The 27786-nt window shown below is 36.1% G+C and overlaps 3 protein-coding genes and 1 long non-coding RNA gene across 4 annotated transcripts; 1 reads left to right on the top strand and 3 right to left on the bottom strand.

Moving 5' to 3' along the window:
- Positions 1-297: 297 nt before the first annotated feature.
- Positions 298-2060, bottom strand: LOC117637163. The gene is made up of 4 exons (XR_004587160.1): positions 1664-2060; positions 1249-1344; positions 1039-1155; positions 298-480 (listed from the first exon to the last, which is right to left on the bottom strand). It is a non-coding gene; the product is annotated as an uncharacterized LOC117637163 (long non-coding RNA).
- Positions 2061-16952: 14892 nt separating this feature from the next.
- LOC117638075 lies at positions 16953-18031 on the bottom strand. Its single transcript, XM_034373166.1, has 2 exons — positions 17712-18031; positions 16953-17390 (listed from the first exon to the last, which is right to left on the bottom strand). The coding sequence occupies exons 1-2, from the start codon at positions 17953-17955 to the stop codon at positions 17128-17130; spliced, it is 507 nt and encodes a 168-aa protein (XP_034229057.1). The 5' UTR covers positions 17956-18031; the 3' UTR covers positions 16953-17127.
- A 2811-nt stretch (positions 18032-20842) lies between these two features.
- LOC117638213 lies at positions 20843-21874 on the bottom strand. The gene is made up of 2 exons (XM_034373343.1): positions 21563-21874; positions 20843-21255 (listed from the first exon to the last, which is right to left on the bottom strand). Exons 1-2 carry the CDS (start codon positions 21804-21806, stop codon positions 20993-20995), a joined length of 507 nt encoding a protein of 168 aa, XP_034229234.1. The 5' UTR covers positions 21807-21874; the 3' UTR covers positions 20843-20992.
- Positions 21875-23830: 1956 nt separating this feature from the next.
- LOC117637498 (armadillo repeat-containing protein 6) lies at positions 23831-27215 on the top strand. Its single transcript, XM_034372401.1, has 8 exons — positions 23831-24094; positions 24305-24595; positions 24701-24984; positions 25114-25242; positions 25603-25725; positions 26094-26201; positions 26687-26865; positions 27004-27215. Exons 1-8 carry the CDS (start codon positions 23944-23946, stop codon positions 27125-27127), a joined length of 1389 nt encoding a protein of 462 aa, XP_034228292.1. The 5' UTR covers positions 23831-23943; the 3' UTR covers positions 27128-27215.
- Positions 27216-27786: the final 571 nt, after the last annotated feature.

The following is a 27786-nucleotide window of genomic DNA, read 5'->3' as shown; positions in this document are numbered from 1 at the left end:
AACACGTCCTATCGAGTAATGGTTAACTTAACTTACTTCATGCTGGATTTGGTTTTCATCTTATTAAGGTAAAAATTGTTACCCCAGCCAACAATCACAGAGAGATGGGAAAAGAGCTCGGTAACTCCATGCCAAAAATTGTTAACCCTTGGCCTTGCTTTGCCTTCCAAAAATTGTTAACCTGTTCTTCAATGTTTGGCTCGCCTGTTCCATCACATTTTGCAACAAAGAAATACAGATAAGCTACCAAGGGGACAAATAAGACACCTTGTTGTGGTATTCATTGTCTTGTTTTTACCTCCCTTTTTTTTTTTTTTTTCAGTTCCTGCTAAGTCTAGAAGAATCTTCCCAGCGGTTCTCTCCAAGGAGAAAAACACGATGCTCAGATACCTCTACTTCTGTAACACCTTCTTTCACAAGTGTTTGCTGGACCTCTGAAATTTCTGTTGCAGAAGTAACTGCAGCTCCATTTGTATCTTCCTAAACAACAGAACCCACGCAACCATTAGAAGAATGTTTCAGCCTATGTAGTGGTTCACTATAGCTTATACGAACATGATCAGGTTGCTAGCTCAAGGCCAACCAGGAGAAGAAAATCAGTTTACCAATACAATCAGCTTCATTTATTAGTATCCAAAATAAGTTACGGTGTGTTACCAGTTACCACAGCACATTACGTCACTGTTATATCATATTTATTTGCATGTTAAGTGATTGTCTCATGAACTGGAACCAAGAAACCTCATGTCTGAGTTACTGAAAATAGAGTTGGAGCTTCAGGTCCGTTTCTCAATTAAGTAACAGAGCTTCTTGGTTGGTACTTAGTACTGTTTGCTACAATTCTTTACAATCTGGCTGAAGAAAATGAAGGCTTAGTTCACTTCAAATTGAACCATCAAATGAGTTTTTGGCTCCTCTTGAGGAATGCAAGTAATGACTTACCAAACCATGTGAGGAATGATATATTGGTACTGAAACTTAAAACATCAACGGCTTCCACTTAATAAAGGCTAATGGTATGTCGTCAGAAGGCTATACCTTTTGTGCAGCAGTCAGAGTACTCCCTTTGTTATCCAGACCCTCAATTTGTGCCACCGTAATTGTTCAAGAAGTTCGGCAGTCACTATGCCATTTTGAGGGGGCGTCTAAGGAGGCCTGTAAAACAAGATATTACAAGTGTTGTGAAATTCTGAAATTTTACTCTTCATGCATTATACATAGCAACATCTAATGATAATTGAAACTTACTTGCCAAGTCATGACAGCACGTTCGGTCCCGCTTGAGAAGCTGGAAAACTCCATGTCTTCCTCACCCCAGTAAAATCCTAGTTTTTGCAATGCTTCCTGTCAAATAACAGGAACATTATATTAGAACAAGTCGAAATCACAAATATTACATCCAAAAACGAAGCGAACACTAGAAAAAGAAAGAACCACATAAACCCAGTTACGGAAAAAGAAAAGAAACAAAAGTCAACAACTTTCTATACAAAAAAGAAAGTTAATACCCCCTTGTAATAAACTGTATGCTGCTCAGTTTCAATTTGCCAAATTTAAAAGTACCATTTTATAATTCAAAGACAACACTAAATCATAAACAAAACACAAGAAATGAATGATAGACTCCGAAAAATCAAAATTCGCTTTTCAAAAGCAAGCAGACCTGCATAGCTCGGACCTCTTCACCTTCCGACCCCTTCCTCAAAGCATTTCTGCTCTTATTCTTCTCCTTCACTTCCGGAACGGCAGACACCTCCTCAATCTCCTCCTGAATATGGTCGAATTCTATGGCTCTGGAACTCGACCCTTCTCCGCTATCAGATTTTTCTCCGTCAAAATAATTCCGGAACGGCAGACACCTCCTCAATCTCCTCCTGAATATGGTCGAATTCTATGGCTCTGGAACTCGACCCTTCTCCGCTATCAGATTTTTCTCCGTCAAAATCTGCAACAAGCCGGCAATGTTGGGCTAGGCGGCTAGGCCCCCTTAGGCGGGTTGGGTCTTTTTTCGGTGCCAAACCTAGAGGATGAAGCAGCCGAAACCGAAGAAAACCAATCGAAGCTTGAGTTTGATAGAGAAGCGAAATGGCTGACTGCGAGTGCAAGCTTTGTGTTAATATTTAAAGAGTATAGCCGGCCGGCTATACTCTTAAAATATTCGAATATATTAATATTTAAAGAGTCTAGCCGTTCGGCTATACTTTTAAAATATTTGAATGTATTTAGAACGTATAGCCGTGCGGCTATCCCTTGGCTAGAGTTTTTTCTTCAATTAATTTTATTTATACAAGCGATATTAGAGAATGAAAATTTAATTCTTTCTGATACCTCCCATTCTAATCATTTACAGTTATTAGCCCATTGGACAAGAAATTTTTTCTAAAAATGGATTTTATTTATAACAAATAATACGGGTTAAACCCATAAATACAACAACAACAAAAATAGGGATCCGCCAACATTTTGTGGATCAAAGAATGTTGAATTTCATCGTATACAATTGCTTGTATAGGAATTTACTTTTTAGAATGTATCCATCGTAATTATGAACTAAACCCAATTACAGTCTTTTTTCTCATTGCACTTGACAACCCTTCTCTTCTGCTATGAGATATATCAGTCCGCGATGTATTCTATGCAGATGAAAAATTGGATACAAAACAATCTAACGAGACAACGAAGAGAAGTTCGCAACTCTGTTTTGAAATAAATTGAAGGTAACATAAATCATATGACATTGATATACGAACCATTCTAAATAAGAATTCAAACAACTAGATGAGAGTTAGCATCTCATTCTTAACTTGGCTATAATGATCCACTACTACAAAAAAGCAAAAAGACGACAGTAAATCACCGTCGTGTATTCGGTTTTTTAATGGTCGTGGAATCCGCCGTCATCTTTTCCCTCATAAACAACGACGCTAAATCACCGTCGTTGTTAAAATATACAACGTCATCAACAAATACAAAACGACGTCTTTGTACCGCAAAAAGATCTAAAAAAGCAGTCGAGGATGAGAATAGACGACCAACTCTCTAAAAAAACCGTCGTTAAAAAGGAAAAATATGACACATATTAACAGAACAAGGCCGCAAGATAGACATACAACGACGACAACTAAAATAAGCCGCCGTTAAATATCATTTTCACGACAACAAAAAATATGACGTCTTTAAATACATTAGAAGACGACGTTATTTATTCCTACTACGTCGCCTATATAAAAACAGCCGTCGTAAAATAAATTTTCCACTTCGATTTTTCTATAAAAGATGACGTGGAAATAGTTGTCAGTGTCATTATTTACGACGTATGTATTTATATAGTAGACGTTGAACAACGAAACAACGTCGGTTACAAATATATGAGAGTCGTATTACAAAATTTATACGTCCTATTTTCAGAAACAAACAACGACGATAAGTATTAGACGTTGTTAAATAAAACAACGTCGAAAACAAATAAAAACAGACGTGTTTAGTCTGCTAAAATTTTAAAAAATAGTCGAGGATGAGAATAGACGACCAACTCAAACAAATACCCGTCGTTAAAAGGGGAAAATATGACACATATTAAAAGAACAAGGCCGCAAGATAGACATACAACGACGACAACTAAAACACAACGCCGCTAAATATAATTTTCACGACAAGAAAAAATATGACGACTTTAAAGACATGAGAAGACGACGTTATTGAAATATACAACGTCGGTGTCATTTATATAGTCGACGTTGTATTTATATGTTCATTACTCACGTCGCACTTATTAATGTAGACGACGTTGAACTTCTAAACAACGTCGGTTCCAAATAAATGAGAGCCGTATTACAGAACATATAGACGGCGTTGATTATGATGAGAACCGTATTACAAATAACGTCGTTTAATTGATATTAGATGGCGGTTATAATGAATTACCGTCGGAATTCATTTCGTTCCTCTTCGTTTATAAAAGAACTTGCGACGTGGAAAATGTATGATGGCGTCGTATTTTTTAACGTTCAGATTATTTATCTCGTTTTTTAGACGTCGGGATTATGGGATTGGAGTCGTGTTATTTAGAATTACATGGCGGTTCTTAATCCTTCCCCGACGTGATATCCTGAATAATTGCTTCACAATAGCGTCGTGGTTCTTCATTGTTACGTTGCTTTAAGACGTCGGTAAATATGCTGAATAACTGGTTCACAATAACGTCGTGTTTTATTTGAACAGACGTCGTTTTTTATGCAGAATATAATGTTGTAATCTGAACCAGTATTTTTTGCCCTGATTGTTTTGTGGCCAAAACCTGTATAATGAAAGTGAAGAAATCACATTACAATATATTACAAAATTAATGTCATACACCGCCAATTACATAAGCATCATTCAATCCATATATCTTCACACCCACCTCGAATATTTTGACCACCTAACTCACCCACCAGTCCATCAAATGTGTCAACATTTGGCATCCCTCTAGTAAATGGCTCACACTCAATTATCACATCACCTAAGACTTCATCACCAATAACATCATTATATTCTCTATTAGGCATTGATAACACTACCGACCAACCACGATGCATCGGGTCGTCAACAAAAAAATATTTGTTTGACTTGAGAAGCCAAAACAAATTGGTCATTCCTATGTCCAATTTTACTCAAATCTACAAGGGTAAATCCAAGTTCGTCAACTACAAGACCAGAACTATCTATCCAATCACACCTAAAGACTGGGATTGTAAACTTTTGGCAGTCAAGGTCCCAAATTTCTTGAATGACACCATAGAAACCCATATTTGAGAGAATTGGGTTTTTATCCTTGGCACTAGCAACTTGCATGGTATGTGCAAGTAAATAAACTCCACTATTTTGAGTTGTCCGCACATCATCTTGTGCCTTGATATTGAATTTAATACCTTTAATAAGATAGCTCCTATATAATGGCACCGCCATGTTTGGACCAGCTGCTAGCCACCTTAAATTTTCTGATACGCCATGATTGTCTTCCTCAAGTTCACTTTGAACCTGCAAATTAATCAAATCTTAATTCAATCTAACATAGAAATAAGAAGAAAATTAAAAGAGAAATATGTTATTCAACAACATATACCTTGAAGCGTAGCCATTGAATGAAAGTGCTATTGTGCTTATCCCGCAGCCACTTTGTTCTCTTTCTAAATTTTGGATAAGCAGTCTTGATGTGGATCATATGTTGCCTACATGACACGAAAAATTCAAGCATTACGGTCCCAAATATATAAGATAAACATAAGAAATAATTTAAAATGGAAACTTAAAGAATAAAAATCATACGTACTCGATATAAGGTAGGACTTCCTCCGTATTCTCCAAGACATATAGATGTGCTTGATTCAACAGGTCCTGATCAACTACGCTCACTGTGCAACCCGATAATGGCTTTGAAACTCCCATCTTTTGGCTTGAAGGCACTCCAACTGTACTAACATCAGATAAATGCTGAGTACAAAACTCTACCGCTTCTTCAGCTATATACCGCTCAGCAATGCAACCTTCGGACGAGTACGATTCTGAACATACCCCTTCAGCACTTTCATATATCTTTCAAACGGATACATCCACCTAAAATATACTGGCCCACATAGACGAACTTCTCTGACAAGATGTACTACTAGATGAACCATGATATCAAAGAATGAAGGGGAAAAGTACTTCTCAAGCAAACACAGAGTAACTACTACATCTTCTTCCAACTTATCTAGCTTGGAAACATCAACAGTCTTTGCACATATAGCATTGAAGAAGAAGCACAAACGAGTTATTGCATACCTTGCAAGCTTCTCCAAAACAGAACGAATTGCCACAGGGAGCAATTGTTGCATTAAGGTATGACAATCATGTGATTTAAGGCCAAGAAGTCTTGAATCTTGTAAAGATATAAGATTTTTAATATTTGAAGAATAACCTTCAGGGACCTTCATACCATAGAAAGAATTGCAAACCTCTCTCTTCTCTGCTCTTGACAAATTCCAAGGCCCAGGAGGCAAACGAGTACGTCTTTCTCCATACTGGGTTTGCAAATCAGTTTTGACCCCCATGTTCAATAAATCTAATCGAGCAGCAATCCCATCTTTATTTTTTTCCAGGGATCTCCAGCAATGTACCAATGATACTATCGCAAACATTCTTCTCAATGTGCATAACATCTAGGGCATGCCTCACAGGAAGGTATTTCCAATACTTGAGATCAAAGAATATTGATTTCTTCTTCCAACAAACTCTGTCACCATTTTCAACCATATGCAGCACTTCTTCTCCGGTTAATGGCTCGCGAGGTATGCCATATTCAGGTTTCCCATTAAAAGCTGCACGTTGCCTCCTATATGGATGATTGATTGGTAACCATTTTCTATGCCCAATGTAACAAATTTTGTGGCCATTTTTCAACCTGTGACTAGGTGTATCATCGCCGCATATTGGACAAGCTTTATATCCTTTAACAACACAACCAGATAAGTTTCCATAGGCGGGAAATCATTAATTGTCCACATTAATGCAGCTCTGAGTGTAAAGTATTCTCCATTATGTGCATCATACACTCCTCTAATCCCAACCCACAAAGATTTTAAATCATCAATCAAAGGCTCCAAGTAGACGCCTATATCATTTCCGGGTTGTTTAGGACCGGAAATCAATAAGGTTAACATCATGAACTTTCGTTTCATGCACAGCCATGGAGGGAGATTATATGTAACTAAGATAACCGGCCAACAACTATATCTGCTACTTAGAGAACTGTGGGGATTGAATCCATCAGATGAAAGAGCCAATCTCAAGTTTCTCGGCTCATTACCAAACTCAGGCCATTTATCATCAAGAAGTTTCAAGACGGGGAATCCGCCGGATGAGACATCTGACCGTCAATTGATTTTCTAGCAGCATGCCAAGTCAAACTCTTAGCTGTCTCATGTGATTGAAACATCCTTTTAAACCTTGGAATTGGAGGAAAATACCACACCACCTTCGCTGGCACACCCTCTTTCAAGATTGAATCTTTGCCTTCCTTCCACCTTGAGATACCACAAGTAGGACAATTAGTTGAATCCTCATACTCCTTCCTATACAAGATGCAATCATTGGGGCATGCGTGCATTTTCTCATAACTCAGCCCCAATGCACACAAAGTCTTTTTAGCCTCATACATAGAGGTTGGTATTGTATTTCCTTCTGGAAGCAAATCGCCTTGAAGTATCAATAATTCTATAAAACAGACATCACTCATCCCATGTTTTGCCTTCAAATTATACAACTTCACTAATGCCGATAACTTCGTGTACTTTCTACAACCAGGGTACACTGGTTGATCTCCATCCCCAATCACATTGGCAAACTCATACGGATCGGAACCAAAATCACCAAAATCATTATCATCCATATCAATTTCTTCAGACACAAAACTGTACCTACTATGGCCATCATCTTCTTCAACATTTCTACTAGCATTAGTAGTTGCTTCCCAAGGTTCTCCGTGAAATGTCCAATTCTTATAGCTTTGGTCAATTCCATTAAAGTATACGTGATCCCTTATAATTCCAACCCCAAACAACTTCAAATTAACACATTTAACACATGGACAACGGATATGTGTTGTAGTTAGAAGATTTTCTACAGCAAAGTTCAAAAATGCTTCCACCCCAAATTCATATGCCTTCGATCTTCTATCCGAGTGCATCCATGACTTATCCATCTCCGACACTATAACCTATTATCTATAATAAAGTGAAAATACAGGCAATGACCATCACTATAGCAGATTATACAAAGATCTAATAGCAAGTAATACACAAAAGAGACGACGGGTTTTAAACAAAAACAGACGTATTTGGCATATATAGACGACGGATTTTCAACAGACGTCGTCTATTATAAGTAATACAAACGACGGTTTATGAAAAAACCGTCGTGTATAAGTAATACAACGACGGTAGTTTAAAAAAACCGTCGTGTAATCGTCGTCGTATGCCTAAAAATTCGTCGTGTCTCAGTTTATTTTCAAGAACCCAAAACCCATTAAGAACACAACATATATATGAAACCAAGCAAGAAACCAACATATACATGAAACCAAGCATGAAAACAATAAATCCATTCCCAATTCAACATAACATAGGGTGATTAAAAGATCCGACAAAATTAAATCCATTCCCAATTCAACATAACAGATAATGTAATCCATGAACCCATTAAACAGAAAATCCATGAACCCATACCTATAAGCACATTATTAACAGATCGCAAAGCATATACCTAAAACCCTTTAACAAAACAACCTAATATCATTCAATGAATTTACAAGGGGAAGATAGGGTTTGTACTTACAGGTTGGACGAGCTCACAGATTCGACGGAGCCTGGAGAGTGCAACTTTTAATTAGAGCAGAAGTGAGAGAGCGAAATGTTATGTTGCGCGAAATCTGAAAATTTTAGGTTTCAGGGTTCGAAGTATAAGAATAAGAGCCAAATCTAAAAAATTTAGGTCGCGCGAAATTTTTTAGAGAGCGCGCGCTTTAAAACGTCGAAAGAAAAACCAAGGCGAAAGTTCTACAAGGACCGACGTAAATTTAATATTCCACGACGGAAACTTCATTTTTCGGATTAAGAACGTAAGGCCGTTTATTTTGAAGCTTCATTTTTTGGATTAATTTTAAATTTATTTTGAATATTTTTATATAACGACGACTGAAAAACCACGTCGGGGTTAAGAAATTAAAGACGTTGTAAATTATATAAACCGACTTACATATTAAAATGACGTCGTTTAAAGCGGAAACCATGTCGTATATTTTACTGCACGACGTAAAATATGTATTCCACGACTCAACCACCGTCGTTAAAAATTAATACCCTAAACCCTTAAAACTAAATTATACAATTTAAAAAAATTAAGTTTATAAAAGGGTTTATGGTTTTACAGCCTAATATATACCCTAGACTACCCAAAAATTATACTTTAAAAATAAACCCCAATAAATAAAAACCCTAATCACTAAACCCTAGACTCTAAACCCTAAACCATAAAACTAGAAGTGATTTTATGACTCATCAAAAGAATTTTGTTTCGGAAGGTCATTTTAAACTTTTGTTATTCAAAATGAATTTTTTCAAGGTTTAGGGGGAATAAAATATATCAATGATTTCATAGGAGTTGACTTTGCATTTTTCTGATTTATTTTAAATTTATTTTGAATATTTTGATATAAAAATAATAAAATATACTTATCACAACAACAAACCACGCCGGGGTTAAGAAATTGAAGGCGTTGTAAATTATAATAGACGACTTACATATTAAAATGACGTCGTTTAAAGTAGAAACCATGTCGGATATTTTACTGCACGACGTAACATATGTATTCCACGACTCAACCACCGTCGTTAAAAATTAATACCCTAAACCCTTAAAACTAAATTATATAATTTAAAATTTTAAGTTTATAAAAGGGTTTATGGTTTTACAGCCTAATATATACCCTATACTACCCAAAATTATACTTTAAAAATAAACCCCAATAAATAACAACCCTAATCTCTAAACCCTAGACTCTAAACCCTAAACCATAAAACTAGAAGTGATTTTATGACTCATCAAAACAATTTTGTTTTGGATGGTCATTTTAAATTTTTGTTATTCAAAATGAATTTTTTCAAGGTTTAGGGGGAAGAAAATATATCAATGACTTCATAGGAGTTGACTTTTCATTTTTCTGATTTATTTTAAATTTATTTTGAATATTTTGATATAAAAATAATAAAATATTCTTATCACAACAACAAACCACGCCGGTGTTAATAAATTGTAGACGTTGTAAATTGTAATAGACGACTAAGTTGTTAAAATGACGTCGTTTAAATGAGAAACCATGGCGGCTATTTAACTATCCGACGAAAAATATATATTCCACGACTTAACCGCTGTCGTTACAAATTACTACCCTGAACCCTTAAGAAATTGAAGATGTTGTAAACCATAAACGACTCAATTGTTCAAAGAACGTCGTCTAACTACCCTTTTACGTCGTACTTGTTTAAAACGAAACAACAAAATACGACGGTTTTTGACTTTATTAGGTCGTTGGAAAAGTATTACACGCCGGTTACGCAATTTGTATGTTTGTTTTTTTTTTAATTTAAGAAAACCTCAACAAATTTTTACATTATATATTATAGACAAAATTTGTACATTATACATAAATATCAAGTGTTCAATAATTCCCCTGTTCAATAATTTGGTAAACAAACTCTGCCCATTCATTCCGGACTTCATCAATTGCTTCTTGGGGGTATGAAGCTTCCTGGTTTCCCTTGGCATACTGCATAAACAATGACTATTAGGGTTTATAAATAAAAAGAAATTCAATCACAGACGACGATATTTTTCATAACCGACGTAGTATATCTATTCAACGACGGTAATTTTACATGACCGTCGTTGATAATACAAAAAACGACGTGAAATGTATGAAGGTAATTTCTTCTTACCTTATTCTCAAACGCCAAGGAAGGATCCATGATGATGTCCCTCATGAAGCGCATCACATAATACCCGCATTCGACACTGCTGGGTTGCTTTGGTGTGCCCGAGAGAGTTTTCCAAATTACAGCTTTACGTCCTGCTCGGCCTATATGGGAATTATATATTTTTATGGCACTGTTCACGATGTTTTTCGCCTCTTCATCGACCACACGATGACCTGGCAGAGGATCCAGAAAATAGACGGTTTCCCTCTTTGCCCTTACAATCAGCAAGACCCAATGACGGCTGCACAAAATTAATATAAAAACGACGGTTATTTACAAAAACGACGTATTATAATATTTCACACGACGAAATAAAGTAGCAATCGACGACATTATATATTTATCACGACGATAAATAACTACCGACGTGGTTAGTAGTTTCAAACGACTCAATAAAATAAAACACCGACGTGGTTAGTTTATACGCTGTCATTTATTGAAAATCATAAAAACAAAATCCTAAGGAGACTAACCCTGGATTGTAAGGCATCATGAAAATCTGTTCACCGTCTGTCTTCTGAAGTCGAGCTGCTACCAAGTCGTGATCTGTCAGCTATTGTGCCAGAGTTGGCACTAACTGTAGCAGGGTCGATAAAGCCAACCATGCTGCACATATTTGCTTTTTTCAAAACATCATGTAAGTACCTAAATACATAAAATAATATAAACAAGTCAGCACAAAAAAAAACACGACGGTTATGTATAACAAAACGACGTATTATAAAATTTCACACGACGTACTGAAATAGACGAGGACGTTATAATATATTTATCACGACGGTACATACTAACGACGTGGTTAGTTAGTTAAGACGACGCAATATATAAACCAACGACGTATTATTTTAGAATTACAAACCTCATATATACAGCAACCACAGTAGCTCCAATTTCTTCCATGCCTGCAAATTGTGTAATATCTTCAGGCAGGAGGAAGGTATCGCGTTCACCACCAAACACCTCCTTATCAATTGTAAATTGCAGGATCTTATCCTCAGGCATGAGTGTCGTTTCCACATAACGACAAAGGGTTTTTAAAGAAGATGGCGCCTCCATATTTGAATAATCACCAACTTCAATAACCTGTTTAAAGAAATAAAAAAATGACGTGGTAATTCAATAAAAACGACGGTTTAAGGAATAAAACGTCGTCTGAAAAGAATTTAAACGACGGTGAAAAAACCGTCGTGGTGAATAATTTATTACGTCTTAAAAAAATTCCGCCGTCTAAGTTGTAAACAAACGACGGTTTAAAGAAAAATATCGACGCCTGAAATTTTGAAAAACAAATAAAAAAGGCAAAGTTATGTGAACATACCTTGTCGTCATGTTTTTCTTCTTCCTTCTCTTCATCTTTTTTTTCTTCTTCCTTCTCTTCATCTTCCTGATGTTTCCCATTTTTGGCAGTATCTTTTTTTCTTCTTCCTGATGTTTCCCATCACCTCCAGAGCAGCTTGCTTTGTCAGACATTGGATTTTTGGGACTTTGGCTAATTCTTGGTTTAAGCATGCTTGGATCAAAATTGGGAATTAATTGGGAAAGCTGACTAAGGAAATGCTCCCTCTCAGCCTCTACCAATTGTTTTGTTCTAGCCTCCATCCTCAAAGCCTCTTCCCTAGCCTTAGCCTCCATCTTTTTAGTCTCTTCTTGAAGGAGAACTCTTAAACTGTCCTTCAAACGGTCGTCAAAGCTCACCCTCTGAGGTTTGGGTAAATTGAAATACTGCCTTGGGGAAATCCCAGAACCTACTGCTCTCACCCTGCCTGGATGCTCGGGGCCCAAAGCCATGGTCAGCACATCATTGCTGCCATATACACTGACTTTGCCTTCCGAGACTTGTTTTTGCAATTCATCCTAAAAAAAAGATATATAAAAAAGTAAGAACAAAAAACACACGACGGTTATTTATATACAAACGACGTAATATATAAATTCACACGACGCAATAACATATAAACCGACGTTATTATAATTTATCACGACGGTAGTTACACCGACGTGGTTAGTTCTTTAAAACGACGAAAATAATAAACCACCGACGCCTTATGCTATAATTACAGAAAACAGAGTAGTGATTCCTTATTTAGACCTTTAACGACGTTTTTTAAAAAGTTTCGACGTGGTAATATCATTCACACGACGCTAAAATGAACCACCGACATCTTATGCTATAATTAAAGAAAACAGAGTAGTTTTTCCTATTTAGACCTTTAACGACGTTTTTAAAAAAGTTTCGACGTGGTAATATCATTCACACGACGAAAAAAATATAACATAAGACGTAATAAGAATTATTCACAGTTTAATAAAAATTTAAAACAGAGTGAGTAGGCTTACAATTAATTTTGCTTTCTCTGCCACCTTTGGATCGGGATGTTACCATGTTTGTCCTGTCTAGCTCTCTTCCATAAGGTAGATCGATCAATTTCTACCCCAGGCATGGTTTCCTCCAATTGATCCTCCAATCTAGCATATCCTTTTCGAGACAATCGATGATTGTACTCGAGTTTCTCCCTAATCTGTGCATGTTGAGAATGCACGGACTCAAAATCTTTGGATAACCTTGAAGCTACAAAGGCATCCCATTGTGCTTTCTCTATGAATTTATATGTTTCGGGGGGTTGGCTTAATTTCTCCTTGTCATTGGTGTATGGAAGGATATAATGCCTCGTTAGTGTAGACTTGAAATCCTTCCATTTCTTTGCAGCAGAAGATAAAACAGAGTTCTTGCCCCCTTGACCTACCACAAAAGCCATGTCAACTGCTTCCCAAATCTGCTCCTTTATATCCTTGGGGATTTGAGACCATTTCTTGTCCACAAGTGGAACTCTGGAGCGTGCCAAGACACCAATGTACGACTGCATTTCACTATGTGCTTGGCCAATACCTTTCCCCCTTTTATTGTACTCAACAATTGGCCTCAGTTTCTGAAGCTTTTTCTTCACAACACGAGGCATTGTGCTCATACCTCGACCAGTCTTTGAATCATCAGAGATTGTTGTCTGGCTGGTTTGTTCTGTCTCAGCAGATGATGAAGCAAACTTCATCTTCTTCGAAGACTTCATCTTCTTCGAAGACTTCATCTCCTTCGAAGACTTGTCTTGAGGAGCTACCATTCCAAGCTCCTTACCTTCATTTTTCTTGGAGCCAGAATCCTTAGTTTGGTGTTGAGAAACCATTTTAACAAACAAAACTGCAAGTGAAAATATTTCAGGAAAAGATTAAGAACACAAACGACGGTTATTAATAAAATACGACGTATGATATGATTTTAAACGACGCGATGAAATAATCTCAGACGTAATAAATGTTTAAAACCATTATTTATATAACGTCGTGGTATTTATGTTCACACGACGTCAATAGTAATACACCGTCGTCTATAAAAGGATCCAAAACCCTTCTTTCTTTCTCTGTGAATGTTTGATTGCAGATCCAAAACCCTAAAATACCACGTCGTGGTATTAACATTCACACGACGTAAAAAAATAGATATACCGTCGTCTATATTAGATACCAACCCTACTTTCTTTTTCTTTATATTTTATCAAATTAGGGAAAAAAAAAACCATTGTTCAGAGAAATCAAACCTGCAATTAAACAAGCAAATAAAAAAAAGACTATAATTTTAAAAACAACTTTGTCAATTTTCAGACGACGCTAGAACGACTGACGAACCGTCGTGGTCTACATATTTAACCACGTAAATAAGAAGCTACCGTCGCCTTATTTAGTTGAGGTAGTTGTCTTCAAAGTTGGAAACTTTCCCTCTTTGTCTGTATATTTTATCAAACTTGGAAAGAAGTAAAATGATTTTGGCCAGAAAAAAAGGTAAAAAGATTTTTCAAACAAAAAACGTATGAGCATGCAAAACAGTAACCAAAATAGTGAAAATGAAAGCTTACCTTTTGCGTGCAATGAAAGCAAGAGGAAGACGATCGATCTTTAAGTTCAGAGACGACTAAGAAGACGAGAGGAAGACGATGAGATACTCTGACAGTGCTCTGACAAGGAAAAAAGACGAAAAGTTTTCTCTGGGAGATTGAAATTTTTAATCGGTTTTGGAAACAGTGCATGTGTAAGTCAGGTAGACGAAAAGTTGCTTATATATAAAACCATTTCAAAAAAATAATACGGCGGTTACATATAACTACGTCGTTTTTAACTAACACGACGCAATATTTGTTGTACGACGTGGAGTCTTTTCATTTAACGTCGTTAGGTTTAATATAACCGACGTGGATTTTAATTTTTAAATTACGGCGGTTACATATAAATACGACGTATAAATTACAAAATACGATGGTACATTTAACTTCGGACGTGGTAAATAAATACGACAGTAGTGTTGTAGGTACCGTCGTAGTAAACTCAAAAATTAAAGTACATAAGTAATAACTCGCGTCATGGTAGATTATTTAACACGTCGCTTTTATTAATTTACCGACGTGGATTTATGTAATATACGTCGGTCATACCGACGTTGATTTTACAATTTAAACGGCGGTTTTTTTTGTAAGGACCGCCGTTGGTTTTAAAAATTTATTCTATAAATTTGTCGCTTTCATTCATTTTCGGTTTACATTTAGGGTTCCAGGTTCTTCCTCTCTCAGAGACACTGTCTCTCACATCTCAAAGACAATAATTTGGATGTCTTTTTCAAAGAGAAATTGAGCTTACTCGCATCAAATCTATGTCCACAAGAAGAAGCTTGTCAACTAGCCTTCTCACTTCCTTGATCAAGCCCGATAGGACACTTAGTGCTTCTGAATACTCCTTGCTTTCCATCAAAAGAGATGCAAGTCTGGCCTCCACTCGCTGTCGAAGGAAAGTTCGCTTCTCAGGGAAATCTGAAGATCAGATGTGTTGGAATGAAGAAATCTGAAAATCAAAGAAATTTAAAATGAAGGAAATTAATGTTCTGGAATATGTAAATTTTCTTTTTTTGATGACAGATTTAAAAAAAATAAGAGTATAAAAACAACGACTGTTTTTGTATTACTGTCGTCGTTTTTCGTCGTCTTAAGTAAGACTAAGACGACGTAATATATTTGTTGAGCGACGCTGATTTGTTTTTTAAACGTCGTTAGGTATAATATAACCGTCGTTGAAAATTGTCTCTCTGATTGCAAATTTGCAACGACGTTAGGTATAATATTTGTAGATACACAAAAGCACACACATCAACAACTTCCAAAAAATTGTCTCTCTGATTGCAAATCTGTGTCATCTGTTAAGATTATGATGTGGAACAGAGTTCCATCCGGTAAGATTTCGTAACCCTTGGGATCTCAGAAAAATCTGGTTATGTCGGCGGTTTTCTATATAAACCGTCGTGGTTATTTCAATTTTTGTCATTAAGTAGATCTACCGACGTAGGATAAGAAAATCAAAGAAAAAAATTGTTAACAAAAATTCTTATTAAGACGACGGTTTAAATTAAAGGTACGACGTATAAAATGAATAAATACGACGTTAAACTTTCTACGTCGGTCGATTCATAACTTCTGCCGTTCTTTGTTGGCTTTGATTTTACACTGCGAAAATCTGTTTCAAATAGACGTCGGTTGTTTAATTAGGTACGTCGTTGTTTTTGAACAGCCATTTGAATCTCCATTTTTTAGTTGTCTAAGGAGGTATTACACGACGGTGTTTTTAGAACCGTCGTCTTTTTAAAAACCACGACGGTTTTCACTTAGACCGTCGTTGTTTTCTGGTCGTCTTTTTCACTTTTTGTAGTAGTGATCACAAAGCCCTAAAATATATGCATGACGGTTGTTGCCCATATCTATATATACACCCCTAAACAAAGCTACAAAAATATAGGAAGTATCAAATAGTTGACTTAAAGGAAGAGATAACAATCTCAAGGAAACAACATGGTTTATAAATCTTGAAGCAAAGATTAGGAATTTATAGGAGGAGAAAGAAGAAACTATAAGAGCATGCTTGCTTGAAATCTGGCAACCCCTTATGTTTTTCAATGAATCGTCTTTTAGGACGTTCTTCAAATCACTTAAATTCAAATTTGAATTAAATGATTGTAATTTTAGTGTTTTCTTAAAACACATTGATCTTATTTTATTGGTCACAATTAAAAGTCTTAATGATTTTTAATTTGTCTAATTTTTTTCTTCGAAAAAAGGTACAAGTGCAGATCATTGAAATAAATTTTGTAGTGAAATTGGAAAGTTAATGACGTGGACCTATTATCATCCTTACAAGTTGATGTAGTCCAATAGTATTGTGGATACGGAGTCCTTGTTGTGAATATTTGCATGGATGTTTGCCTATAAGGTTAATAAAAGTAGGAAGAGAATGTTTCACAAAAAAAAAAAAAAGGAAGACAATGAATATTTGATTGCTTATATATAAATTCTGTTACAACAACAAAAAAAAAAAAAAAAAAAGCACACGTCTCATATAATGTATTATATCTTAGACTAGTTAATTAACAAGAGTTAATAATTATGAAATTATCAACTATAGTCTCTCAAAACTCGCACACCAAGTCTTGTTATTTGCTCAAAAAGTAATTAATAATAATGAAAATTAGAAAGGCTCCATTGCCAGATGATCAGTAATTCCAGCCGCGAAACATTGGGAAGACGACGAACCTCATCAGTCCGTCCTTACAATGGAGGCCGTTGTGCTCGCCGCAAGCGAAGTAGTAAGGCTGCCACCTCTTGAGCACAAACTCAAAGCCTTTTCCACCTCCTTGTGTCGGTTTTCCCACCATCTTGGCTTGGCTTAAATCACACTTCATGAAGCTCCAAGGGTTTTGGAACAAGTACACGCTATGAGGACGTGTGGTGTCATTTGGTGGATCATACTTGAAAACTGCATGTTCATCATGGAAAAAGGGTTGCTTATAGTGAAGCAAATTGCACAATAGATTAATGTAATTATGACAAATGTAGTTAAGGAAACTTTATGTTGCTTGATAGTTTCATGTGTTATGTTGTGTTATTAGGTTGTTAATAACATGCGTAACTGAGCAACTTACAGATATCCAACTGACAATAGAAGGCAACATTTCATATGTATAATTAGAGCATGCAGCATGCTAGTGAACGTAAACATCTTGAACAGAAACAAGCTTTTTTCTTTTTCCCAAAAGGCTTAAGGAAGCTAAAGATGAACAAAAAGTTGCAAACTCACCTAGAGTGTCATTGATGTAAAATGGGCCATTCTTCCAAGCCCATTGTTTGTAGTCAAATCCGTAATGCCAGTTTTCCGACCCACCAACTGTGATTTTGTTGGGTCCTTTGGTCTCGTTGAGGCCATGGCCGAAACCCCAACCAGTGTAGTTGCCTTGTTGCCAATCCTTATTGGCTAAGCCGACTGCCAGCATTGAAGCAATTAGCACCATTGCTAGGGCTTGTGCAAAATAATGGGAACCCATTATTCACTTTCAAATGCAACTCAAGGAGAAGGAAGAGAGAAGGAAATTGAGAGGGTTGAGAGGAGGAGACTTAAGAATGAGATTGTGAATTAAGATGTTGGCAATGGGTTCTTATATTAGGCAGATTGAGTGGTGCAAAACGGCCTAATTGACCCCTTTTCAAAATGGGTGGGTAAGACAAAGAAAACATGTTAGTTGTAAGCTTAAGTCTCCGTAAGTCAGTCCTCCACGTGTGTCTCTTTTTCCCTCTCTAACCTCAATTTCATTCCCATCTAATAAACAACAATTTTCATACAAGGGAAGCAAAATGTAAGAATTAAACTCTATCCCTCGTATGTATAGGGATGAAAGTATCATTTTAATTATAAGTCATCACTTTCAACAAATTGTTACGTTGTAATACACATTGCAAAAAAATTGGAGGAAAAAAAGAAATAAAGTGCAAAATCTCAAAGAGAGGTACCGTAAATTGACTTCTCTAAGAGCAACTCTAACTAGTACAGATGCGGTGAGAAGGTTAACACATTTCACCACACCTCTTCTTCAAGGAAATTATATCATACCCAAAAGTACACTTTTGCTTTGTACATTTGTAACATTCATTAGAGATGCTATAACGAAGTGAAATTAACGGTATAAAAAAAAGGTACTCAATAATTGCATTGAAATCATCTGAAAAATGAAGCAAAAAAGATATATATTTTTTTAAATTCCAAAAATGAATGAGAGTTGGGGGAATTTTCTCCATCAAACCTAGAGGGAGTCAACCAAACGCAAATGGGCTATCCTTTTTTTTACTATTTCTTTTGAGCATAAAAGTTTATCTAAATATATATATTTTTAAAGTCAATGTGAAATGGAAAATTAGGCATTGTGAGCTTAACCGAACTAGATATTGGGGAAAACGAGTAAAAGTTGCGACCTAAGAAGTTGGGAAAACATGTATTTCATGCTTTTGAAAAAAAACTACGGCATACGATTGTGTGACATGACGATGACATAGAGAAATAAATAAATAACCACTACGGAAGAGTCTTACTAGCTAATCATGTTCAAGACTCTGCAAATTTGGCCTGATCAACCCAACTTGGCATAGCATACATGTTCAAACGGATGCTTTAAATAAAATAAGGTTTTCTTCATTTTTTCCATGACACAGTCAATTCGAACAAGATAATATATTTTCTTTTTGTCCTTTTTCTGTTGCGTTTCACGAAAATAAGGCATTTTGAGATATGTAATTTTTGTTTTAAATTCCTTCATTAATATTGTTTTCTCGTCATGAAAATTGAAAAGCTAACTATCAAGACTTTGAATTATCCGGACACATATACTCTGTAAAATGGTTCATACATGTTTGTTGTCCGGGACAACAAGATAAGTTGGTAAGAATTGAAATAGCCTTTCATTTTTCTATCTCTAGTCGCTCATTCACATTCACGTTTTCTATTTCCTCAACAGCACTCTTCATATTATTATAATAGTATCCCAAAGAGATTAAAGGACTTTGGGGAAACTCAACCTAAACAATTTTAATCATTTTTAAGGGAAATAACTAACTCGAAAACAAAAACCCTAACCCCCTTTCTCCCAAAAAACACTCTTAGAGCCTTTTTCACTTTGAGTGGGGAGGAAGCCATTATTCTTCCCCCCTCCCCCCTCTTCTCTTCCTCTCTTCCTCCTTTCACCTCTTCCCTCATCTTCAGAGACAAAGGGTTATCCCTATTTGTCTTAGTTTTGTTATGATTTTCATCCAACCATTAAAGGCGGCTGCGGCTCAACGTCGGATATTTACCTGCATTTCGGCGTCAGATCTCCACCATCATCTTTTTTGTAATTTCTTTATGTTTGGAATAAGTTGCAGAGACTCTTTGGGTTCTCTGTGTTGTTTTCACCTATCCTTTTGTGAGAGTTTTTCATCTCTCCCTTGTGAGAGCTTTTCATCTCTCCTTGGTGAGAGTTTTATTTGTATTGTTATGGCTTGATTTTTTCAAGCTTTATCTCTTTTTTATTATTCTAAGTTTGCAATCTTAGTTAGGATGCCTATGCCAGAGTTTCTTCGATCTTGCCTGATCGTTAGTGGAGACATACCTGATTTTCTTAATTTTGATATTAGACCGCTTCGTTATTGTAATGGCCATTTTGTGGCTAATTTATATTGGCCTTTTGTGGCTAATGACTTTTTTGACTGAATTATGAATGCAATCATAAAATTTCTCAACCAAAAAAATAAAATAAAAGAGAAATAACTAACTCAGCTATAATTACGACAAAACCCTAAAATTTCTGAATCGAGTCACTTTTTGAGGACAAGACATCACTAAACAAAGTTACAAAAATATACAAATGATCAAATAGTTGACTTAAAGGAAGAGATAAATATCTCAAGGACACAACATGGTTTATAAATCTTGAAGCAAAGATTAGAAATTTAAATAGGGAGGAGGAGAAGAAACTATACGAGCTGGCTTACTTGAAAAGTCTGCAACCTCATGTTTTTTAATGATTCGAATTTTTTTTTTCTTTATAATTTTTTAAATCATAATTTTTTAAATTATCTTTGCAACAAATCATTTTAATTCAAATTTGAATTAAATAGTTATAATTTTAGTATTTGCTTGAAACATATTATTTGTTTATTTTATTGGTCACAATTAGATATCTTAATAATATTTTGTTTATAAAAATGATCTATGAATTCCAATAGTTAAAAAAAAAAAAATTTGCAGTTGAATGAGTACCAAAGTTAATGACTAGGACCTATTATCATCCTTTCCAAGTTGATAATGATGGATGTTTGCCTATAAGGTTAATAAAAGTAGGAAGACAATGAATTTTTAATAGCTTATTTATAAATTTCTGCTAAAAAAAAACGGCACACGTATCATTGTATTATATCTTACACTAGTTAAACAAGAATTAATAATTATGAAATTATCAACTATACTCTCTCAAAACTTGCACACCAAGTCTTGTTATTTGCTCACAAAGTAATGAACATAATTATGAAAATTAGAAAGGCTCCATTGCCAGAAGATCAGTAATGCCAGCCGCGAAACATTGGGAAGACGGCGAACCTCATCAGTCCGTCCTTACAATGGAGGCCATTGTACTCGCCGCAAGCGAAGTAGTAAGGCTGCCAACTCTTGAGCACAAACTCAAAGCCTTTTCCACCTCCTTGTGTCGGTTTTCCCACCATCTTGGCTTGGCTTAAATCACACTTCATGAAGCTCCAAGGGTTTTGGAACAAGTACACGCTGTGAGGACGTGTGGTGTCATTTGGAGGATCATACTTGAAAACTGCATGTTCATCATGGAAAAAGGGTTTCTTATAGTGAAGCAAATTGCACAGTAGAATTAATGTAACTAAGGAAACTTTATGTTGCTTGATAGTTTCACGTGTTATGTTGTGTTATCAGGATGTCAATATAGATAACATGCGTAACTGAGCAACTTACAGATATCAATAGAAGACAACATTTCATATGTATAATTAGAGCATGCAGCATGCTAGTAAACTTAAACATCCTTGAACAGAAGCAAGCTTTTTACTTTCCCCCCAAATTGCTTAAGGAAGCTAAAGATGAACAAAAAGTTGCGAACTCACCTAGAGTGTCATTGATGTAAAATGGGCCATTCTTCCAAGCCCATTGTTTGTAGTCAAATCCGTAACGCCAGTTTTCCGACCCACCAACTGTGATTTTGTTGGGTCCTTTGGTCTCGTTGAGGCCATGGTTGAAACCCCAACCAGTGTAGTTTCCATGTTGCCAATCCTTGTTGGCTGAGCCAACTGCCAGCATTGAAGCAACTAGCACCATAGCTAGGGCTTGTGCAAAATAATGGGAACCCATTATTCACTTTCAAATGCGACTCAAGGAGAAGGAAGATATATGGAAATTTTAGAGGGTTGAGAGGATGAGACTTGAGAATGAGATTGTGAATTCAAATGTTGGCTAGGGTTCTTATATGTAGGCAGATGGAGTGGTGCAAAACGGCCTAATTGACCCCTTTTCAAAATTGGTTGGTAAGACAAATAAAACATGTTGTCAGTTGTAATGCTTCTTATTAAGCTCAAGTCTCCCTAACTTAGTCCTCCACTAATGTCTCTTTCTCCCTCTCTGACCTCAATTTCATGCTTGGGAGGTCAAAATAATTTTTTTTGCTTTTCTAATGGAGAGAGTTGAATACTTGTTTTGTTGGTGCTCATAATTTCTGCCCTTTTAATAAGTAATGTTTTGATTCTAAGGAAGCAGAATGTAAGAATCAAACTCAGCTTTTCGATGTAGAGATAAAATCACTTTATCATTTGAATTTTTTTTATGACCTTTATTATTTGAATAATAAACCTTCACTTTTAACAAATTATTAGGTTGAAACATATTACAAAATCTGTATTAAATTTTTTTTTATAAACAAAAATGAAAAAAAAGGATTTAAAAGAATTCTAAAAATGAATGATAAGGAGACAATGGGTTGGTGACTGAGTGAGAGTGGAAGGAATTTTCTCCATCAATCTAGAGGAAAGTCAACCAAATGCAAATGGGTAATCGTTTTAACTATTTCTTTTGAGTTTGAAAGTAAATTGAAATTGCCAACAAGGGTTGGTTCAAGTGATAAGGTACATGCAATTTGTATAACCCCACTACCCAACAGTGTTTGAATTCCGCTGTCAGCAATTCTTGTTGGTGCGCTGTTTGTAATTTCCTATATAAATTCATAGCGGTGACAGTTGGCAGTTGGGTGCCAGGCATAAGTCCTTACAGCTTGAGATTGTGGGTCTGCCTAGGCACTAGTGGTGAAAGTAGCAAATCTCCCCCTAAATTTTTGTTCAAAAAAAAAAAATAGATTGAAATTATTATAATAAAATAAAATATATAAAAAATTAGTCCAAAATGCAAATGAAAATTTAGGCATTGCGATTTTAAATGAACAAAAAAATTGGGGAAAACGAGTAAGAATTGCGGCCTAAAAGAAGTTGAGGATGCTTAAGGGAAATAGTTGCGCTATAATGATTCTGTGACGTGATGATGACATTCACAAATTAGACAAGTCATGCTATAATATATTTTTTTCTTTGGGTAAAAAGTCTTGGTATAATTATTCCCTTTTTTTTAAAAAAAAAAAATCATGAAAGTCATGTATAATTAGAAACCACAGAGACATGCTATACGATTGTGTGACATGACAATGACATTAGCAAAGGAGTAATTTATCAAGTATTATCTCAAATGTTCAATACCAACAAATGGACAGATAATATAGTAGTGATTCATACATTGTAAATAAATGAAGTTCAAAATTGGAATATGATTATTTTACCAAATTACACAATGTTGGCCCCAAAATTTGTTGTAACTTGTAACTTTTGTGCATCATATGAAAAGGCTTCCATGTGCTAACTTTGTCGATATTAACTTTTTGGCTTGAATATAGCAGAATTTTAGTAAATTAGTAACATTACGTCGATGTTAGGTGATGTTATAATTAAAAATAAAAACTTCTCAATAAGACCTTTACAAATCTTAAAGAACGAGAATCGAGTATATGATATGTCAAATATAATAAAGAGAGGAGTTTCTCACATACACACTATGAATATATCATAATAGTTCAAACCTGAGATTGTCGGAAAGTCAATGCTTTTTTTCCATCCGCTACACCCGATTGGCTTTAAGCAAGTTTTTCTATGTACACGAGCACAACAACCGATCATTTTCACTTAAAAGGAAAGTAAAAGGAGTGTTTCTCTTTTTCTTTTTTTTTTGACAGGTGGAGTAACATAATTGGTTGTGAGAAAAGTTTGATCACAGACAAGTCACCTAGGCATCAGCCCTCAAATCAAATCTCAGACCATCCCCTCATTTTCAAATCGGCGCGCTGCCTTCTTTGCCACCCACACTCTCCATTCTCAACTCTCCACAACTCTACTACCACCATCCCCAACGCCAAGTCCGTATTTCCGATCGGACGGTGCCGGAAACATCAGCGATGGGCCCACCGAAGAACGCGGTCCGTTCGATCTCTCAGGAGGCCTTCGACGAGGTGGTGAAGGAGAACATGGACGATCTCGGCATGGACCCCACCGAGGCCCTCCAAGATGCCATCCAAACCCTAACTCTCCAGGGCGTTGATCTCTCTGGTACACTACTCTTACCCCAATCTCTCCAATACGATTCGTTTTGGTTTCGAAGAACTGTAGGAGGAAGAAAAAAAAACAGAGTGATTGAGTGAAATCAAATTGCCTGCATTTCATTTCCCGCATTTTCTCGGAAACCAAACAGACCCAATTCAGTAAGTGTAGCGTTTATTTCATTTCGTTGTGTAATTTTCGGTTCTTTGTGTGTTACAGGGATTGTCACCTGTGTCCCGGGAGAGGGTAGTGTGAAGGACAACCCTGTGATACATTGTTTGGATAGATTGAACCAGTTGAATGCCGGTCCAAGCAATCAAATCGACGATGAGACGGTGGAGTTACTTAATAAACTTACAGAGCTCTGTAATTCCGAAGGTTCTGGAAATGCAGCAATTGCCTCTAGAAATGGAGGGGTTGAAATAATTTGTTCTATATGTTCTAAGGTTCAAAAGGGGTGCGAACATGCTATTGTTTCGGCTTTGAAGGCATTGGCTTTTTTGCTTCATGGTATGATGGTTAAATTGGCTTCTTTAGTTTCTTGTGAAATTTGATTTTTTTTAAAATCATTATATGTATGTTGTGCGTAATTTCTGGGCTTTTGTTCATTTGTAGATTTACAAAGTAGAGAAACGTTTAGGGCAAGTGATGGACCAAAGCTTGTTGTGGGTAGTATAACTGATGGATTTGAGAATATAGACATATTGAGTAGTGGTTTTGCTGTCATTGCTGCGGCTGCAACGGGTAATGAGGTTCTAAAAGAGCTATTCGTAGAGCTGAAGATTGAGGAGCTCATTCTGCGAGTATTGAGTGTAAAAAGGGAAGCCAGCATTCAGAGCGTATATGATGCTATATGGGTTCTCTTAACACCTGATGATAATCGCGTTTTGGCTTCGCAAGTAAGTTGAGGTTTATTGCAAAATTCCAGAAGCTTCTGCAGTGAGGCAAACCTTTTTAAGTCAAGTGTTACATGCTTCAAATTCAAAAGAGAAACACATTCCTTATAAAAACAATGTTGTGAATTTCAGGTCTTTGGTTATGCCCGGAAATTTGCCAAAATTGGAATTGCCAGAGCTCTAGTTGACTCAATACGTGCAGGGCTTAGCTCATCTAGTCTTGTTTCAGCAAGCATCGCTTTGAAGGCTGTTGCTGTCAATGTAAGAATGTTATCTGATACGATGGCAATTTAGAGTGATGTTTTAATTACAATTGTATGGCCTTTTATATTTTAGTCAGTGTGAAACATTTTGGAATTCCAATTTAGACTTTGTTAGGGGGATCAATCCCATATTTTCATATAATGGAAAGGTTTTTTTTAAAATATTATTTTTTTATCATTATATCTCATGCAAATATGTCTCATAGCAGAAACAACTGATAGTATTTTGATTGGGGATACAATCTTAGCCTCTTCATCTAATTTGTATATGGATTGTTACTAATTACAAATGTGATATATTGTACACTATATTTTCTTATTCTAATTCTTTTAATTATTGGTCTTCATTTTTCCACAGGATGAAATATGCACCTCCATTTCCGAAAATGGTGGAGTTGATGCTGTTCTCGTATGTATTGATGACAGCAGTGAACAAGGCAACAAGACCGTTGCTAAAGTTTGCTGTTCTTTGCTCTGCAAGGTCTAAATCACATTTATAACCTTGATTAAGTGAAATTATTTTCTATTTTTCTTTTGAGACACCATTGGCACGGTGTACCTCTCACATTCGTTCTTTAATAACTCATATGTGAGCAATTGGAGGTCACAAGAGAAAAACCTATTTTACGGACAGTGAAGACTTAAAGCAGTTTTAAGGTTTTATCTAGAACTCTTGGACCACAATTCTTGGAAGTAAATACATTATCTATTGCTTTGTGCTATATAAACTCTTGGTATTAATTACAAAGTGGTAGATGCGTTGAGTTATCTTCAGTATTACTTAGAAAATTGCATATGCTACTGTCTGGTGAAGCTTGTTGGGTCCTCTTATATATTGTTATATTTTAGTTGGCAGGAAGTGACGCAAATAAGACAGCCATTGTTGAGAAGAAGGGTATGGATAGGCTAATTAAACTGTCGGCTAGATTTTTTGATGACCCATCTGTCCTGCAAGAGGTAAGGAAACTGCAATTGTTTCATATTGAATTTGCATATTTTTTGGACTAATTATGTGGCTGAGGTACCAATTCAATTGAATTCCGAGTTCATATGCCATTATGTGGTTAGATGTTAGCTTTATTGTCTGAGTGCTTCAACTGTTAATTGTTTCCCCTGTTCTCGAATGCATGTTAGGTTTTAGTTGTGTCTGACACTGTACAGTTGATTTAATGGCTTTAATGGCTCTAGATCTGGCAGTTTGAACATGTTTATTAACATACCTGAAATCAAAACATGCTTATTAACGGCAAAGTGCTATTTCTTCTCTGTTTAAGTATTATTTGCAAGAAATTATGAACAAAATATTATTAGTGATCAGATCCTCGCGAGAATAATGTTGTAATGACTTCCCGAGCAACCACTAACTGTGATGTGATCTTCATTTCAGTCTTACATTTATTCCATAGCTCAACTTTGCATTAATTATTTCCATTTTGGTACAGATCATGGCTGTTATTTCTGTACTCTCCTTAAGGTCCCCAGAAAATGCTGCACGTGCCATTGAAGCTGGGGCTGGAGAACTTGCCCTACAAGCTATGCAGAAGTTTCCTGCAGCACAGCAAATGCAGAAGAATTCCTGTCTCATGATCCGGAATCTGGTAGCAAGAAATGCAGCCAACAGGCAAGTCTTTTTGTTATAAACCCATCTCCCTCTCGTTTTCGTATCAGTATCCCGTATTTTTAATCATACTATGCATGCCATTCATTTGTGCTCTCGTTTTAACCTAACTGTTCCGACGTCATCTTTTTCACTGCACAGAACTCTTCTGCTCAATAGCGGTGTTGAGAAACACATAAGGGTGGCCAAGCAAAACCATGTAAGTTGTAAGGAAGCCGCTACTGACGCACTAAGGGATCTCGGACTTGATGATTACAACGTTTGAATTTTCAGAGTGGATATACTCCGTTCCCTTGAACCCAGTGGCGGATCCAAGGTTACGTGCCCAAGGAGGCTTAGTGTAAAAGTTCCAAAAATTTTCTACGAAGAAAATAATGCTAAAAATGCATATTAATTCGTCATTTGAAAATTTTAAATTTAAATTATCCATCAATATGATTCATATTCATAAATTTCATTACATAAAAAAAAAAAAAAAATTATCAATATCAACAATATATATTATCACTATAAATTTATTAATTTAAATTTTGACTTGCTTATTTGTACTTGAAAAAAGGGCGGCACAAGATGGTGGTGGTGATCACCAATGGGCCATCGGCGAAGAGTTGATGGAGGTTGTCGGAGGTTAGGGGGTTGGGAGAGGTTAGGATTTGAGAGGGAAGGGTTGTGAACTTGGGAAAGAAGGGTTGGGAGGTGCCCTGCAAAGTCGGTGGGTATTGTGTGTGTGTGTGTGTGTGTGTTCTTTTTTATTTATTTATAAACCTGACCCAAAACGACGTCGTTTTGAGGCTAGGTCAATTATAAAAAAATTGACTAAGCCTTGGACCAAACGACGTCGTTTGACAAGGCTAGTTTTAAAAAGACACGCAGCGCGAGAGCGCAAGGCACAGTGCAGCTATGCAGTAGAGGAATGGATGGCTT

This window comes from Prunus dulcis, chromosome 8 (assembly GCF_902201215.1).
Source record: "Prunus dulcis chromosome 8, ALMONDv2, whole genome shotgun sequence".
NCBI lineage: Eukaryota > Viridiplantae > Streptophyta > Magnoliopsida > Rosales > Rosaceae > Prunus > Prunus dulcis.
This window is presented reverse-complemented; position numbering and strand designations above follow the sequence as displayed.

Excerpts from the sequence above, each read along its gene's own strand:
- LOC117638075 (XM_034373166.1), bottom strand. The coding sequence starts at position 17,955 with ATGGGTTCCCATTATTTTGCACAAGCCCTAGCAATGGTGCTAATTGCT. Across the intron at positions 17,391-17,711 it reads TTACATCAATGACACTCTAG|TTTTCAAGTATGATCCACCA; the intron begins GTGAGTTTGCAA and ends ATGAACATGCAG.
- LOC117638213 (XM_034373343.1), bottom strand. The coding sequence starts at position 21,806 with ATGGGTTCCCATTATTTTGCACAAGCCCTAGCTATGGTGCTAGTTGCT. Across the intron at positions 21,256-21,562 it reads TTACATCAATGACACTCTAG|TTTTCAAGTATGATCCTCCA; the intron begins GTGAGTTCGCAA and ends ATGAACATGCAG.
- LOC117637498 (XM_034372401.1), top strand. The coding sequence starts at position 23,944 with ATGGGCCCACCGAAGAACGCGGTCCGTTCGATCTCTCAGGAGGCCTTC. Across the intron at positions 24,596-24,700 it reads ATTGGCTTTTTTGCTTCATG|ATTTACAAAGTAGAGAAACG; the intron begins GTATGATGGTTA and ends GTTCATTTGTAG. Across the intron at positions 24,985-25,113 it reads ATCGCGTTTTGGCTTCGCAA|GTCTTTGGTTATGCCCGGAA; the intron begins GTAAGTTGAGGT and ends TGTGAATTTCAG.